This window comes from Hyperolius riggenbachi, chromosome 5 (assembly GCF_040937935.1).
Source record: "Hyperolius riggenbachi isolate aHypRig1 chromosome 5, aHypRig1.pri, whole genome shotgun sequence".
In the NCBI taxonomy this organism is placed as follows: domain Eukaryota; kingdom Metazoa; phylum Chordata; class Amphibia; order Anura; family Hyperoliidae; genus Hyperolius; species Hyperolius riggenbachi.
In genome coordinates, this window is record NC_090650.1 from 395574668 (window position 1) to 395591468 (window position 16801).

Consider the following 16801-nt stretch of genomic DNA (forward strand, 5'->3'; position numbering starts at 1 on the left):
CTTTGGTGGGTATATTGTAAAGTACTGTGTTTCTCAACATTTTATTGGTATGTACCCCTTTTAAAACTCCGTACTGACCAAGTACCCCCAGCATAATAAACATTATCACAAATACTCCTTGACAAATATATATTTAATCGTAGTACATGATAATTGGTTCTAAACAATTTCCAAGCATGTACTATTGCTTTTAATTAGCTAAAACACTAATTTGGTGTTGTTTAATAAGATTTATCATTCTCTAAAATATGTTATTCTTGGTTAAGTATATCAAGCCGGAGTACCCCCTGGAACCACCAGAAATAACCCCTGGGGTACGCGTACCACACGTTGAGAACCTAGGATATAGTATATGGTCAGCTTTACTTACATGGCTTCTGTGTACAGGTGCCAATGGCATTGGGAGAGAGCAATCTGCACTGCCATTGGTTGTTTCATCCATGAGCGTAGCAATCATCCCTGCTATCCCTGCCATCACAAGGGGGCCCAGAGGCTTTGGTGGCCCCTCCTCCTCGCACTCCCCAACCCCAAGTGCAGCCAATTGGCAAAAAACCTCCCCATTCACTCACGAAAACCATCAATGACCCCTTCTCCCTAGCGAGTAACGAGAGCATCTGGAATTTTTGTCCTGCTTCTAGACACTGCCAGTGTTGCCAACCTTTCACGTTATTTTTTACTGACAAATACCTAAAAATTAACTAACAAAACATTGTTTTTACTGACAAAATCCCCTGCAAAATGGGCATGGTCACGCAACAGAATGTGGGCGTGGTCATGGGTGGGGCCAAATATACATGACGTTAGAAGCGCTGTAAAAGCTCTGTGGGGGAAGTTTGAGCTCTGCCATAGTGTTTCTCCCCCTTCCCCCAAAATACATGTAATCTTACAGCATTTCACCAAAAATCCACGTAAAAATACAGATAATATGGCAGTGGTTCCCTAAAAATAGATGTAATCTGGCAGCAGCAATTCCCCCAACATACACATAATCTGTAAGTAGTTCCCCAAAATACACTTAATCTGACAGCAGTGGTTCCCCAAAAATAGGTAGCCCCAGGTCTATAGGTGTCCCCAGAAAAGGTGGCCAGCGGTATAGATGTCCCCAGAACAGGTAGCCAGGGGTAGAGATGTCCACAGAACAGGTAGCCAGGGGTATATGTGCCCAGTATATGTAGGCAGGGGTATATGTCCCCAGTATATGTAGCCAGGGGTATATGTGTCCAGTATATGTAGCCAGGGGTATATGTGCCCAGTATATGTAGCCAGGGGTATATGTGCCCAGTATATGTAGCCAGGGGTATATGTGCCCAGTATATGTAGCCAGTGGTATATGTGCCCAGTATATGTAGCCAGGGGTATATGTGCCCAGTATATGTAGCCAGGGGTATATGTGCCCAGTATATGTAGCCAGGGGTATATGTGCCCAGTATATGTAGCCAGGGGTATATGTGCCCAGTATATGTAGCCAGGGGTATATGTGCCCAGTATATGTAGTCAGGGGTATATGTGCCCAGTATATGTAGCCACTAGCCAGGGGTATATGTGCCCAGTATATGTAGCCAGGGGTATATGTGCCCAGTATATGTAGCCAGGGGTATATGTGCCCAGTATATGTAGCCAGGGGTATATGTGCCCAGTATATGTAGTCAGGGGTATATGTGCCCAGTATATGTAGCCACTAGCCAGGGGTATATGTGCCCAGTATATGTAGCCAGGGGTATATTTGCCCAGTATATGTTGCCAGGGGTATATGTGCCCAGTATATGTAACCAGAGGTATATGTACCCAGTATATGTAGCCAGAGGTATATGTGCCCAGTATATGTAGCCAGGGGATCGGTTGAAAAGGGCGCCCGAGCTGCCTGTATGAAAAGGGCGCCGCCATAGACATCAATGTTATTTCTGGAAATATGGGCTACAAGGTGTAGAAAAGGGCGCCCGAGTTTTGATATAGGCTACAAGTGGGCTCCCCTTTGTAGCCCATATTTTTTCGGCTACAAGGTTTTCAGCTACAAGCGGGCTCCCCTTTGTAGCCCATATTTTTTTCGGCTACAGTAAGGTGCCCCTCTGTAGCCCATATTATTGACCTTTTTTTTGTAGCCGAAGTTTTTATATGGGCTACAAGCGCTGGAAGCCGAATTATTTCATTCCCCCACTATCCATGGCGGCCTGGAGGGGGAATAGTAATTAACACATCCCGGAGTTTTTTTGTAGCCGAAGTTTTTATATGGGCTACACCAGGCGCCTTGTTTTTTTTGTAGCCGAAGTTTTTATATGGGCTACACCAAGCGTCTTTTTTGTAGCCGAAGTTTATATGGGCTACACCAGGCGCCTTTTTTGTAGCCGAAGTTGGTATATATATGGGCTCCACCAGGCGCCCTTTTTTACCAGCGCCCTTTTCATGTAGACCCGTAGCCAGGGGTATATGTGCCCAGTATATGTAGCCAGTGGTATATGTGCCCAGTATATGTAGCCAGGGGTATATGTGCCCAGTATATGCAGCCAGGGGTATATGTGCCCAGTATATGTAGCCAGGGGTATATTTGCCCAGTATAAGTAGCCAGGGGTATATGTGCCCAGTATATGTAGCCAGGGGTATATGTGCCCAGTATATGTAGCCAGGGGTATATGTGCCCAGTATATGTAGCCAGGGGTATATGTGCCCAGTATATGTAGCCAGGGGTATATGTGCCCAGTATATGTAGTCAGGGGTATATGTGCCCAGTATATGTAGCCACTAGCCAGGGGTATATGTGCCCAGTATATGTAGCCAGGGGTATATTTGCCCAGTATATGTAGCCAGGGGTATATGTGCCCAGTATATGTAACCAGAGGTATATGTACCCAGTATATGTACCCAGTATATGTAGCCAGAGGTATATGTGCCCAGTATATGTAGTCAGGGGTATATGTGCCCAGTATATGTAGCCACTAGCCAGGGGTATATGTGCCCAGTATATGTAGCCAGGGCTATATGTGCCCAGTATTTGTATCCAGGGGTATATGTGCCCAGTATATGTAGCCAGAGGTATATGTGCCCAGTATATGTAGCCAGGGGTATATGTGCCCAGTATATGTAGCCAGAGGTATATGTGCCCAGTATATGTAGCCAGAGGTATATGTGCCCAGTATATGTAGCCAGGGGTATATGTGCCCAGTATATGTAGCCAGGGGTATATGTGCCCAGTATATGTAGTCAGGGGTATATGTGCCAAGTATATGTAGCCACTAGCCAGGGGTATATGTGCCCAGTATATGTAGCCAGGGGTATATTTGCCCAGTATATGTAGTCAGGGGTATATGTGCCCAGTATATGTAGCCACTAGCCAGGGGTATATGTGCCCAGTATATGTAGCCAGGGCTATATGTGCCCAGTATTTGTATCCAGGGGTATATGTGCCCAGTATATGTAGCCAGAGGTATATGTTCCCAGTATATGTAGCCAGGGGTATATGTGCCCAGTATATGTAGCCAGGGGTATATGTGCCCAGTATATGTAGCCAGGGGTATATGTGCCCAGTATATGTAGCCAGGGATATATGTGCCCAGTATATGTAGTCAGGGGTATATGTGCCCAGTATATGTAGCCACTAACCAAGGGTATATGTGCCCAGTATATGTAGCCAGGGGTATATGTGCCCAGTATATGTAACCAGGGGTATATGTGCCCAGTATATGTAGACAGGGGTATATTTGCCCAGTATATGTAGCCAGGGGTATATGTACCCAGTATATGTAGCCAGGGGTATATGTGCCCAGTATATGTAGCCAGAGGTATATGTTCCCAGCATATGTAGCCAGGGGTATATGTCCCCAGTATATGCAGCCAGAGGTATATGTTCCCAGTATATGTAGCCAGGGGTATATGTCCCCAGTATATGTAGCCAGAGGTATATGTGCACAGTATATGTAGCCAGGGGTATATGTGCCCAGTATATGTAGGCAGGGATATATGTCCCCAGTATATGTAGCCAGAGGAATATGTGCCCAGTATATGTAGCCAGGGGTATTTGTCCCCAGTATATGTAGCCAGAGGTATATGTGCCCAGTATATATAGCCAGGGGTATATATGCCCAGTATATGTAGCCAGGGGTATATGTGCCCAGTATATGTAGCCAGGGGTATATGTGCCCAGTATATGTAGCCACTAGCCAGAGGTATATGTCCCCAGTATATGTAGGCAGTGGTATATGTCCCCAGAATAGGTAGCCAGGTGTCCCCCCAGCAGGAGGGGAACAGCGCAGAGAAGAGGGAGAGCTGTGGGGACAGCGGGGAAGGGGGGCCATCTCCACCCTCCTTCCCTCACCTTAGGGCTCTCCCTCCCTCGATCTCCCCTCCAGAACTAAGTTTTGTACGGGTGGCTGGCAGCGGGGGGAACTTACCTCCGTCTCGTTGCAGGCGTGGGATGGTCTGATGGATTTGCCGCCAGTCTGGTCTGGTCCAGACCAGAGGCACCAGAACTTCCGTCGCTCGGAGCGAGATGGGGGTAAGTTCCGCCCGCTGCCAGCCACCGCACAACACTTCATTCTGGAGGGGAGCGCGAGGGAGGGAGAGCCCTAAGGTGAGGGAAGGGGGGGGGGAGACGTCCGCCCTTCCCCACCGCTGATCCCACAGCTCTCCCTCTTCTCTGCGCTGCTCCCCTCCTGCTCACAGGGGGCGGCCGGTTGGCCGCCCTTACGGACGCTGCTGAATTCCTTATGGAATTCACGGGCAGCTAAATTTGTAACAAAATGTACGGTATGCCCGTAAATTTACGGACGGTTGGCAACACTGGACACTGCTTCGCAGCCGACCACTGCTGCCATTCACCGGCTCCCAATAACATGACCCTCATGGGGGTGGGAGACCAAGAGGGCCCCATGCTATCATTTTGTAGGGAGGCCCTATTAAAGGGGAACTGAAGAGAGAGGTATATGGAGCCTGTCATGTTTATTTCCTTTTAGACAATACCAGTTGCCTGGCCGCCCTGCTGATCCTTTGCCTCTAATACTATAAGCCATAGCCCCTGAACAAGCATGCAGCAGATCAGGTGTTTCAGTGGTTCAGACTTATAAGTCTGATCTGACAAGACTAGCTGCATGCTTGTTTCTGGTTTTAATCAGATACTACTGCAGAGAAATAGACCAGCAGGGCTGCCAGGCAACTGGTATTGATTAAAAGGAAATAAACATGACAGCCTCCATATACCTCTCTCTTCAGTTCCCCTTTAAGTCTGGTTATGCCCCTGGTTTCATCCTATGAGAATTTGCACCATGCTTACTTGATGTGCAGCCAGCGGTAGGAAGTGCCTACAGCTTGACAGCCTCAGAGTGTGACACGTGATCATGCATGCTTGCTCAGAAGGGGGGGGGGGGGCTTTGAAGGAATGTAGGAGGAGCAAGGCTATACAGATGCTGCCTTTACTGTCATGCAGAGGAGGTGGGGAATGGTGGATCTCCCTAATGTAAGACAGCTTTTAAAACTGAGTCTATCAATCCATTTTTTTTCACTTTTTTCTTTAGTGTGCTCTAATCCCATATTTATTTAAAGCGGACCCAAACCAAACTGTTTTTTTTTAATTCAAAATATTTAGTTGCACCACTCTGACACATACAAAGATAAATAAACACTCCTTCAAGCCTATGAGCATTTCAGTGCATGCATTTCACCCTTCTCTTCTCATAACTAGAGTTATACAGGTGGCAGCCATTACTTCTGAGCTTAGTTTTAGATCATGGGTGTGTTTGTCATCAGCTACCATCCCTCACAGGGGCGTCGTCTATGTGAAATCTCACACAAGCTGAGATCACCTCCCCTGTGACATCATCAGTAGCAGCCTGTGTTTTGTTTTTTTATCTCCTCCACCAGTCTGCCAGATTCTGTCCAGGAAACATGAAAAGAAGGGAGGGGTTCCTCCAATCAATGTAAAATATTTTACATTTGTCATCATGCAGCTGAAAAAGGCTGCTATTTATTATTATAATTTAGAAAATAGATTTTATTTCTGAAATCTTGTATTTTTAATTTGAGTCCACTTTAGGTATTTTATATAGTGCCGACATATAACGCAGCGCTGTACAGAGTATATTGTCTTGTCACTAACTGGCCCGCAGAGGGGCTCACAATCTAGTCATAGAGACAGATAAGGACCTGCTGATTGGATGGTGCAGAGCAGCTGTACACTGTCGAATCATTGTTGTGGTCTCTACTCCTATACAGAAGGCCAAAGTATAAGGCTCACAGCACTGGACTGCTATTCCCTTTCCCAGCCTGAGTGCTGCTGCAAAAACAATTACAGGAGGCAGAGCAAGGTACTTCAAGCCGTACTTCAAATACACTGAATGACTTTAAGATACACACCTAACTGGAGTAAATTGTGTTTTATGTCTACCTAGCAATAAGCTATAAATTTAACTCTCGTCTCACAATATCTTGTTTGTGTAAAAATTCTTGTATTTTAGGATTGTTCACCCTTTGAAGGCCTCAAGCCCGTCTTGGCATTACACAAAGGATTCCTTGCCAATGTTCCGTTTTAATGATTTGTTGTGCAATTAGACAGTTTATCTTATCAAACACTTTCATACTGCACAAAGGAAAGATCCTAGAATAAGAGTTAACATGAATCATGATGGCACATGCACTAGTGTAATTACCCTCTTTCCGTTTCCCATGTCGGGGTGTTTTCTGGAGCTTTGCTGCCATCCGGTGGTAGAAAATGTGAACTAAAAGGCTACATTGAAAGAAACTTTTTTTTTGATAAGAGAAAATATTTTATTTTTAGCCATTGCACATCCAGTTTTTAGTATTGAAGTTTACCTGCCCAAGCTTCTCTTTGTAGCCTGTTGTTGCTTTTTAGAGGGGTAGGTGGCAAGGCCGATTCTCTACTTTTAGCTGCCTGAGGCAAACTTGTGAGGATCCATTTCAAGTTGCATAAATTTGCAAACAAAATTTGCATAACCCTGCATCAACTTGAAATAATTTGCATCTCATTGTCCATCCCAAGTTGGTCCCTCGTCTACTTTCTCATCCTATTCATTGAGAAAGACTGGTCTAGACACCAGGAGAAGGTTTCTGTGATTGGATGTGAAGTTGGGAGATGGTCATTTTGATTGGTCAAGAAGTTAGAGAGTTTAAAGTGAACTTCCGTACTAAAAATCTACTCAGCAGCACTGAAAAGGCTTGGTGTTTCTTTAACAGTTTCACAGCATCAGAACTTTGTTTTTCTTACCAAAGCATCATTTTTAGCTGCATTTTTAGCTAAGCTCCACCCATCAAAGGAAAAAAGTCCAGGCTTTTTTTTCCCTGATGCTGTGCAGAGCATGATGGGATTTCCTATGTTGTTATTCACGTTGCCTAGCAACTGGGAGAGGTGCTCAGGACACAGGACAGTTGTACCTGTGTCTCATGCTCCCTGTCACCTCTTTTCAACCAAAAAGATGGCTGCCATCATGAAATCAAACATTTGCCTGTTCTTTTAAAACAGTGTGGGTAAGAGATTATATTACCTATCTATTTTAATTAACATAACTAATGTAACTTAATGACGGTATGATTGTTTAGGCTGGAGTTCCTCTTTAAATGTTAAACCAAGTAATAAATGTCCTCTGTGTTTGGTCAATATACTCTGAAAAGGCTTCTATAATTAGGGGCTCTGAGAAGCCCACTGTGACCAAATTTAGAATGTACAATTGGACAATTGTTGACTGTCTACCATTCTTCATCATTTAGCTAGTAGTGTTTTTTGTAAATAGTGAAAATAGAGCTTTGTTCATTGGTAGGAAACTGTGGTCAGGGGACTGTGACTATGCAGGTAAGGAGTGACACTAGCTATGGCAAACTGAATACATTGCTGATAGCAGACAGTATTGTAGAGTCAGTAATAACTCTCTAAGTAAGATTGCTGTAAAATGAAATATCGGTGGACATCTTGCTTCAGGGAGCCGGTGAGGTGAGGGGCTCCAGGTCTTTCTGAGGTGGTTGCGAACGGACAAAGGGAGACCTTTTTCAGAGGCAGGTTAATGAATGGGATGATGTTTGGGAGGAGTTTCTGAGGAATCTGCGGTAGGAAGACATCTGTAAAAGAAAAGCAGATAATAGTATGTTTCACTGATACACATTATATCGGAGCTGTGTGCTGAAACCTCCAGAAACCTGACAAATTGCCAGTTGTTTTTCTGGACAGTGTGTATAGGATGGACTGTGTGTTACAGCAGCAGGGACAGCCATACGATCCCTACATTTATAAGTAGATAAATACTTGCTCTACTTACATAGCATTGTATGGTACTGTCCACGTTTTGATTTCAGGAAATGTTATATAGGAACAGGGTCATTTCTTGGGCAGTGCAGTTGGGCAACCGCCCTGGGCGCAGACCAGCAAGTAGAGGAAAGGGGGGCGTAGGCAGAACGACATAACCGCTAGGGTGCTGGTGACTTGCGGTGCAGCCAAATGGAAGAAGAAATAAGATTACCAGCGTGATCACCTTCCTTGACTCCTCCCAGGCTGCCTGTGTCAGACGTCAAGTCATCATCACGTCACCACCGCATGACGACACCTGATGTTCTGTAGCGATACTGCAGACTGTCCATGGAGGATGTTGGTTTCCGTAATAGCTTGCATGCAACTTATTAGGTACTCGTCCCTCCCACTGCGAAGAAGTCATCCCCCATGGGAGGGGCCTTAACACTGACTAATCCTAAATTATGCATATGCATAGCCTGGGTGCACTACCAAGTAAAAATTTTAAATTGCGCAAAGGTGGATCAGCGCATCACCAGGCCGCCTCCGAATGGCCACCAATCAGAGGTGCGCTGAGCCCCCACAAGAAACTACAAATGCACCTTGAAACCAAACCGAAGCTCTGCATAAACATCAATAAGCAATGCTATTACATGGGAGCAGCTGACCAAAGTTACTTACATTTGTACATGGTGAGGAAAGGAACAGCGCTACTTAAAAACAGATTGCATCCTTATGACTACCTGCTTGAGAGTGCAAGCCCCACTAGTGGGATAAAATACACACCCAGCATTGGCTTTCCGGGCTCTCTTCACCTGTGTGTTTTCCTGCTCCCTGGCAGTGCTTCCTCCCGGATGAGCGGCTGGTCACTACTACTAGTATGTAGGCAGATCTACTTGTGACCTGTGGCTGTGTGACTGTCCCTAAAGAGTAAGGATTAGCGAGTCCACAGGGGTGGGGGAAAGGGGGCGCAATTTTTACTTCCTCGCCCTGGGTGCAATTTAGCCTAGAAACTGCCCTGTATAGGAAATAAAGAAAAAGCTTTCAGGCATTTTCCATCTTTGCTGCCTCTGACTGAAGCCAATTCTGAGTCTACCAATATTATATTATGCACTACCCAGCATCCATTCTTATTTGAACCCTCCCGCCAAAGAATTAGTAATATATCAATTTAAAGGATGGGAAAAAAGTTAAGAGTCAAACAAACACATTTTTCTGTAGAGAAATACATATTTACATAGAAAGAGGGACAAAGTCCTGAAAGAGGGACAAATGAGGAGGAAAGAGGCATACCTCCCAACTTTTTGAGATGAGAAAGAGGGACACTTAAGCCACACCCCTAATCACGCCCCATCACACCCCTAGTCACGCATACGATAAAGATTTCATAAGAAAAATATGTTGTTTTATAATTCAAATCACACTGGTCCATTTTATCCTGATTCATTTTCCTTTATTTTAACATTTTTAAATTAAGTATTATATCAATTTAAAAGATGGGAATAAAGTTTAGAGTCAATCAAACACATTTTTAGTAGAGAAATATATATATTTACAAAGAAAGAGGGACAAATGATTCGGAAACAGGGACAGGGCTCCCAAAGAGGGACTGTCCCTCCGAAAGAGGGACAGTTGGGAGCTATGAAAGAGGGACAGAGGGCCAGGGCTCCCAAAGAGGGACAGTTGGGGGCTATGCTACAGGGCTTCTTTAAGCAAGTCATCAACTCCTGTCTATGACTATAAAATCATGACATGGTCTGAGACAAGCAAAATACATCCTGTGATATCCAGAAAATTACAGAGCAAGATATATGACTAGGAGAACACAATTCATGATTGATGATCTGATAAATATGGACTGTGACCTCTGACCAAGAAAACACGGCCTGTGATCTATGACAAGACAAACGTGGCTTCCGATCTACATTCAGGAGAACAGCAGCACACTAGATCTCTGACAGTGAGATCATAAGCTAGGACTAGTGCTAGGAGAACACAGCATCTGATGTAAGCCCAGGTGGAGCAGACATATGATCTATAGCCAGAAGATCATTATTAATGACCTGGAGAACCTGCCCTGTGATCTATGGCTAATGGCCCCAAGCATATGACCTATGACAAAGGGAACACGGCTTATGATCTATGACCAAGAGACTATAGACAGTGATATATGAATGTTGCATGTGGGAGCACAATCTATGACCAGCAGGAAAAAAAACGGGGAGTACGGCCTTTTTGGGATGAAGTTATATTGCATCAAAACCCAAACTGACAACTCTGTTCTGAAAGATCCCAGGATCCATTTGCTGGCTCTCCCAATGGAGGGGGAAGCAGGGAATGTGGGCGTCCGCCACCAGCAGAAATTCAGATGCTGCCATAGGCACCTTTATAAATAATGGTACTACTGTGAAATTTGTAGCCATATTGGGATTGATTCACTATAGCAAATAGTGTGCCTTATCAGAGTTAACACGCCTTATCAGAGTAGCATAGTGAGCGCTACAAACTTGTGCCTGCTAATTGGCAATGACGAGAGCCCCTGCGGGTCCAATCACTTTAAAGGACATTATCATTGCACTTTGGCCCCATAGGCTGTCTGTCACCCCGCAGGGGCTCAGGGCAGGATGAGTGGAGCTCTCGTCATTGCCTATTAGCAGGCATAAGTTTGTAGTGCTCACTATGCTACTCTGATAAGGCCTGTTAACTCTGATAAGACGTGTTAACTCCGATAAGGCACGCTTTGTGTTATAGTGAACCAACCCCATTGTGCTGTATTTTGCACTCGGGTCGGTAATTGCTGATAATTATAAAGGTGCCTATAAATGTGCCAGCTAAAGTTACCTGTGGGGGCTGGCAGGGTTTTAAGGTAAGGTGTCCGGGTGGCAGGGGGATGGTTAAGGTTAGCTGTGGGGAGCAGAGCCGGGACAAGGTCCTCCAGCACCCAAGGCTGAGACACCAAAGTGCGCCCCTCCATCCCTCCCACCCCGGCCGCCATACACTGATTGCTATTAGACTAAGAGGGCCACAGGGCCCACAACCTCCCCAACACCTTAATATCTAGTTCTCCTATCTGCAGTCACTGCTATGTATCCCCTTTTCTTATTTCTTTCATACACAATTAGGAATGCCAGCTGAATGAATTGTGCGCCCCCTCCTACACTGCGCCCTGAGGCTGGAGCCTCTCCAGCCTATGCCTCGGCCCGGCCCTGGTGGGGAGTGGTGGTTAAAGTTAACTGTGGGGGTTAAGATTAGGCATGGGTAGGGGGTGGTAAAGGTTAGCTGTGTGTGTGTGGGGGGGGGGGGGGGGGTTAGATGTCCAGGTGGGGGTGGTGGTTAAGGTTAACTTTGGTGGGGGGTTAAGATTAGGCATGGGTAGGGGGTGGTCAAGGTTAACCATGGGGGAGGGGTTAAGGTTAGGTGTCCAGGTGGGAGGATGGTGGTTAAGGTTAGGTATCGCAGAGGGAGGGTTCTGTGTGAGAATAGGGTTAGGTATTGCTGTAGTAACATATTGGTACATTTTACAGATATTTTACTAATGAAAAAGTACAATACCGATATTCTTCTATCGGCTAATCTTGGGCACCCAAATTTCAGGGTGCCTCTATTTCATGCACACCTCCCAAAACCAGAGCTAAATGCCCCGTCTCAGAGACCCTTGAATCATTATCTTATATAGGCTCTATGCCTCATCTCTAAACACTGCAAGGATGTTAACCCTCCAACAATATTAGAAGTCCGCAATAGAATTCAATACATCTTTAAGATCGAATGGTTAACTGCTAAACTTCAAGAAAGAATGCATATCATTTATAATATCTGGGATAATGTATTTTTCCCTCTTTCATTTTCCTCTTTCCTGTTCTTTCTATCTCTGTTTAAAGGACAACTGAAGCGAGAGGTATGTGGAGGCTGCCATATTTATTTCCTTTTAAGCAATACCAGCTGCCTGGTTGTCCTGCTGATCCTCTGCTTCTAATACTTTTAGCCATAGACCCTGAACAAGCATGCAGCAGATCAGGTGTCTCTGACATTATTGTCACATCTGACAAGATTAGCTGCATGTTTGTCTCTGGTGTGATTCAGACACTACTGCAACAAAAAAAAAAATCAGCAGTGCTGCCAGGCAACTGGTATTGCTTAAAAGGAAATAAATATGGCTGCTTCCATATTCTTCTCATTTTAGTTGTCCTTGAACACTCAGGTCATGGTAGACCATAGGATGGTCCTTTCTATCTCATTTACATGTGCACATTGATTATGTATTTGTGTTCAGAGTCTACAGGCTATGAATATCAATAAAACGTAAAATGCATACAAAAAGAAAAAGCGAGGCGTTATCTTCTTTGAGCCAATGAAAAAGGAAGGAGAGAGAGAGAGAGAGAGAGAGAGAGAGAGAGATTGAGAGAGAGAGAGAGAGAGAACATAAAGGTCTATGATAGTGCACATTATCTCACCTTTCTGATCTCTGGGTTTTACATACATTCGGGACTCTCCCAGGCGCAGCAATGCACGCTTCCTGCAAAATGTGCAGAGTGAATGTTAAAGCCACCAAGTACCACTAAGTACCAAGTTCAAAGTGTGGAATAAAGCACTTATGTAAAAGTAGGATAATACTCCCAAAACAAACATTTCAGTAACTACCGTACTCTTAGTTACCTAAAAGAACATTTGAAAGCATTCCAAAGTATTTCCTGTGTGTAAAAATGTTTACTTTCCCCGCAGAGAGCAGTAGAAGCTTGCTCATCTCTGGTTAATTGGCAAATGTAATCATTGCTAGCTGAAGTTACCGTATAGACTATAAGTCGAGAAATTTAGGTCTGATCTAGTTTTGTAAAGTAGGGGGGTTGACTTATACTCGCGTCAGACCTAAATTTCTGACTTGTAGCCGAGTATCAAGCCACCCCTCTGCTCTGCATTTGCTGAATTCTGCCCCCCCCCCCCCAAATGCGGCCAGCCGGACAGTTTGCGTCCCCCTGCTCTGCTAAGATTCCTAGATGCCACAATGCCGCTCCCCCCTGCAAGCAGGAGAATGGACTAACCCCCGCTCATTACTTATGCCCTTGAGCGGCAGCTGAGAATGCTGACCCCCGCCCAGCATGTGATGTTACGGCAGCTGCGGGGGTAGAAGCTGCTCACTGTGCCTCATTTAGCTGGCTTAGAGGACTAACGCAGCTCTCTCCCTGGCACTCGCTGTATAAACAGCGCTGACACTTCAGGGGGGAGCAGCAATTGGACAGGCTGGGCACGGGACAGTGATGCAGCTGGGGGTGGAGCTTAAATTGCCGGTGTCCTGTCAAGAAAAGCTGCTTTCATCAGGCACAGCTGGCAAGGACAGTGATCTGTGGCTGGAACGGAGGGATTTAAAGCAGCTCCTACAACTGCTGCAGGGGTAGGATCTGCTCTAAATCCCTCCGATCCAGCCCCCGATCTGTCCTCGCCATCTGTCCCTGATGCAAGCAGCTTTTCCTGACAGGGCACTGGCAATTTAAGCTCCGCTCCCCCAGCCGCATCACTGTTACAAGCTCAGCCTGTCTAACTGACGCTCCCCTTGATGTGTCAGCGCTGTTTATACAGTGATTATAGTATCACTGTGCAGCGCCAGGGAGAGCAGCGGTATTGATCCTACAGCCAGCAGGTATCCATCCCAGCCAGATCTGAGGCAAGATACCTGGAACAAGTAACCCTTGTCATCTACAAGCATATAACACTGTGCTGCTGTTAATGTTATGTATTAACACATTAACAGCAGCACAGTGTGGGGAAGATGCATGGATATCATGCAGGTTCATTTGCTCCAGGTATCTTGCTTCATACATCTAAAAACAAAATATAAAAAATGTACAGTAATCTCCTTAAAGGATAATTATTACAAAATATGTTTAAAAAAATATATAAAATATAGGACGACTACTATCTGTGTGGGGAGTTGTACAGTGGGACGACTTATACTTGAGAAATCAACAAATTCCAGTTTAAGAAGGTCAAATATTGGGGTCGACTTATATACGGGGTCGACTTATATTCGAGTATATACGGTATCTGCCTGTGTCTTCACTCTACAACTTTCCTCCCTCCCTTTGGTGGATAGACACATTACCCTGGCAGCAGCTGGATCACTACAACAGAAAAGGAGGGGGAGCAGAGTGAAGACACGGGCAGAGAGATTCTTGCCTTTGCCGATAACCAGAGATAAGAAAGCTTCTACTGCTTTCTGTAGTAAAAATGAATAATTTTACACACAGGGAATGTTTAGACTTATTAAAATATAGTGAATATATAGAAACAGCATTGGTATAAAATATTCAATTTGATTATAGCATGATTTATTCTATTATTTACTTCTACACTGATTTCACAATTGTTCCTCCACATTGAACTTAAACCTGCACAAGACAGTCAGTCTAGTAAAATACGCATAATCCTACTTTCCGCAAGAAAAAAATCCGCTCAATTAAATGACACCTGAAGTGAGAGAGATATGGAGGCTGCCATATTTATTTCCTTTTAAAGAATGCAAATTGCCTGGCTGGCCTGCTGATCTTCTGCCTGTAATACTCTTATGCTGGGTACACACGGTGCGCTCCTGCACTCCATGCGCTGCTCGATTCCCGCCCTCTCAATTATTTCCGAGCATTTCCAAGCGCATTTCGATGATTGTTAAGTCGATTCACATGTAAAGTATGCCAAATCGACCTAACGATCCATCGAAACGCGAATCGGACATGTCGGAAATAATCGAGTTGACGGGAATCGAGCGGCGCGTCGAGTGCGGGAACGCACCGTGTGTATCCAGCATCAGCCATAGACCCTGAACAAGCATGCAGATCAGATGCTCTGAGTGAAGTTTGACTAGATTAGAAGCATCCTTGTTTCAGGTGTGTTATTCACACTAGTGAAACCAAATAGATAAGCAGGGCTGCCAGGGAACTGGTATTGCTAGGATATAAATATGGCAGTCTTCATATCGCTCTGACTTCAGGTGTCCTTTAAAATTCCCTCCAATACACGGAAAGAAGGTAAAAGCGGCGCTGGACATTTGGGCTCCGCCATAGATAGAAGCTCAAAGGGTAATTTGGGCAACAGCAAAAGACAGAGCCCACAATTATGAAAAACCAGTGCAATTCAGCCGCCAGCAATAGCATCTTACCCCTGAGTCCATGGCGGCCTGGAGGGGGAATTGTAATTAATGCCACCGGTAAATTTACAATAGCATGTATGCGTAAAAAGCCCTTTGAAACAACTGAACCTCTTTCAAGAATCTAGTTTGTTTTATATTGGAATGAATCTTCCATGAGGTCCATCTGGCCAGCGTTAACATAGATTACACACTATATAAGCTATCCATGTTACCTGTGTATAGGTGGAAGTGCCAGCACCGTGCTGCCGTCTCCTGGAGCTGCCCCTCTCATCTGCTGGATCTCCTTCCTCAGCTGGACCTCACAAAAGTAATTCAGAACATCGGAAGGTGCCACATCAATGGCCAAACTATCCACCTGACGTTGGCTGGATCGGATATGTCCCTGCAGAGAGAAGCCCACAGATTATGGAGGTCAGAGGTCATGCTGCCATGGTGCTGGTGGTGGTGGTGGGTCATTTTTTTCCATATACAGCGGTGGTTGTCACACTGAAAGACATTCCCTGAGAATGTGTTTAAAGAGAACCTGTAACAAAAAAAAAGTACCCCTGGGGGGTACTCATCTCGGGAGGGGGAAGCCTCAGGGTCCCAATGAGGCTTCCCCCATCCCTGTAGCTGCAGGCAGTCCAGCGCTGGCTCCCCTGAAGTGTCCCGGAATCCTCCCTCGACAACCTGACCAGCGCTGATAAGCGCTGATTTATATACCTTTTCTGGCTCCAGCGGGGGCGCTGTTGCTACAGTTCCTCTTTAAAAAAAAAGTACTTACTCACCAGCAGAAGACTCCTCTCCCGGCGCACAGCTCCTCCAATGATCTTCCTGCAGCCAGCGGCTACGAAACTCCCATGCTGACACAGGCAGAGCAGGGCTACAGGAAGATGGCGCCGAAGTCCTGTACTAGAGACAAAAATAGTCTCCAGTGCAAGGCTTCGAACGCCATTTTCCCATAGCCCTGCTCTGCCTGCCAGAAATCACAGACTCCCGCAGGCTGAGGTGAGCTACGGGCTGCGGGGAGTGAACTGGCGTGGCGTCTATTAAACGCCGCAAGTCAGTTCACCACCTGGAGGTGACCCCACAATCTGGTGGGAGAGGGTAGGGGGAGCCTTGCGGCACCAGGCGTCTGTGCACAGGACAGAAGGAAAACAGAGAGAAATGCACCCTCTGTGTATTTAGAGAGTTTAGCCTGTCTCATTCCCCCTCATTTGTGACTGATCACCACCAAAATTTGATCTCTCACCTGTGTCAGCTCCGGAATCTCCTCTGCCATGGCACAGCAGCTAAATTGTAGACACAGGAGGTTAACAATGTGTGTGCTTCCATGAAAGCAGGAAGGAGACACTGCAGATTTATTGCAGGATTTGTATCAGCTGTAACAAAAAAATTTTTCCTGTAAAGGTTATTATGCTGTTGCTTATCTTTTCACAGCAGAGAGGAAGTTCTAAGTTCAGGTC

General features: G+C 45.5%; 1 protein-coding gene across 7 annotated transcripts in view; it reads right to left on the bottom strand.

Moving 5' to 3' along the window:
* Window positions 1–16801, bottom strand: part of WDR97 (WD repeat domain 97) — a 100876-nt gene that overhangs the window by 18776 nt on the left and 65299 nt on the right. For 6 of the 7 annotated variants that reach the window (XM_068237830.1, XM_068237832.1, XM_068237833.1 and 3 more), the window contains 3 exons: window positions 15569–15738; window positions 12673–12734; window positions 6015–8052 (listed from right to left, as the gene is read on the bottom strand). In XM_068237830.1, the coding sequence (XP_068093931.1) occupies window positions 7853–8052; window positions 12673–12734; window positions 15569–15738 (432 nt within the window). In that variant the 3' untranslated portion in view covers window positions 6015–7852. Of the gene's footprint in view, window positions 1–6014; window positions 8053–12672; window positions 12735–15568; window positions 15739–16801 lie in introns of those variants that run through there. The other variant, XR_011020967.1, reaches the window with a different exon arrangement.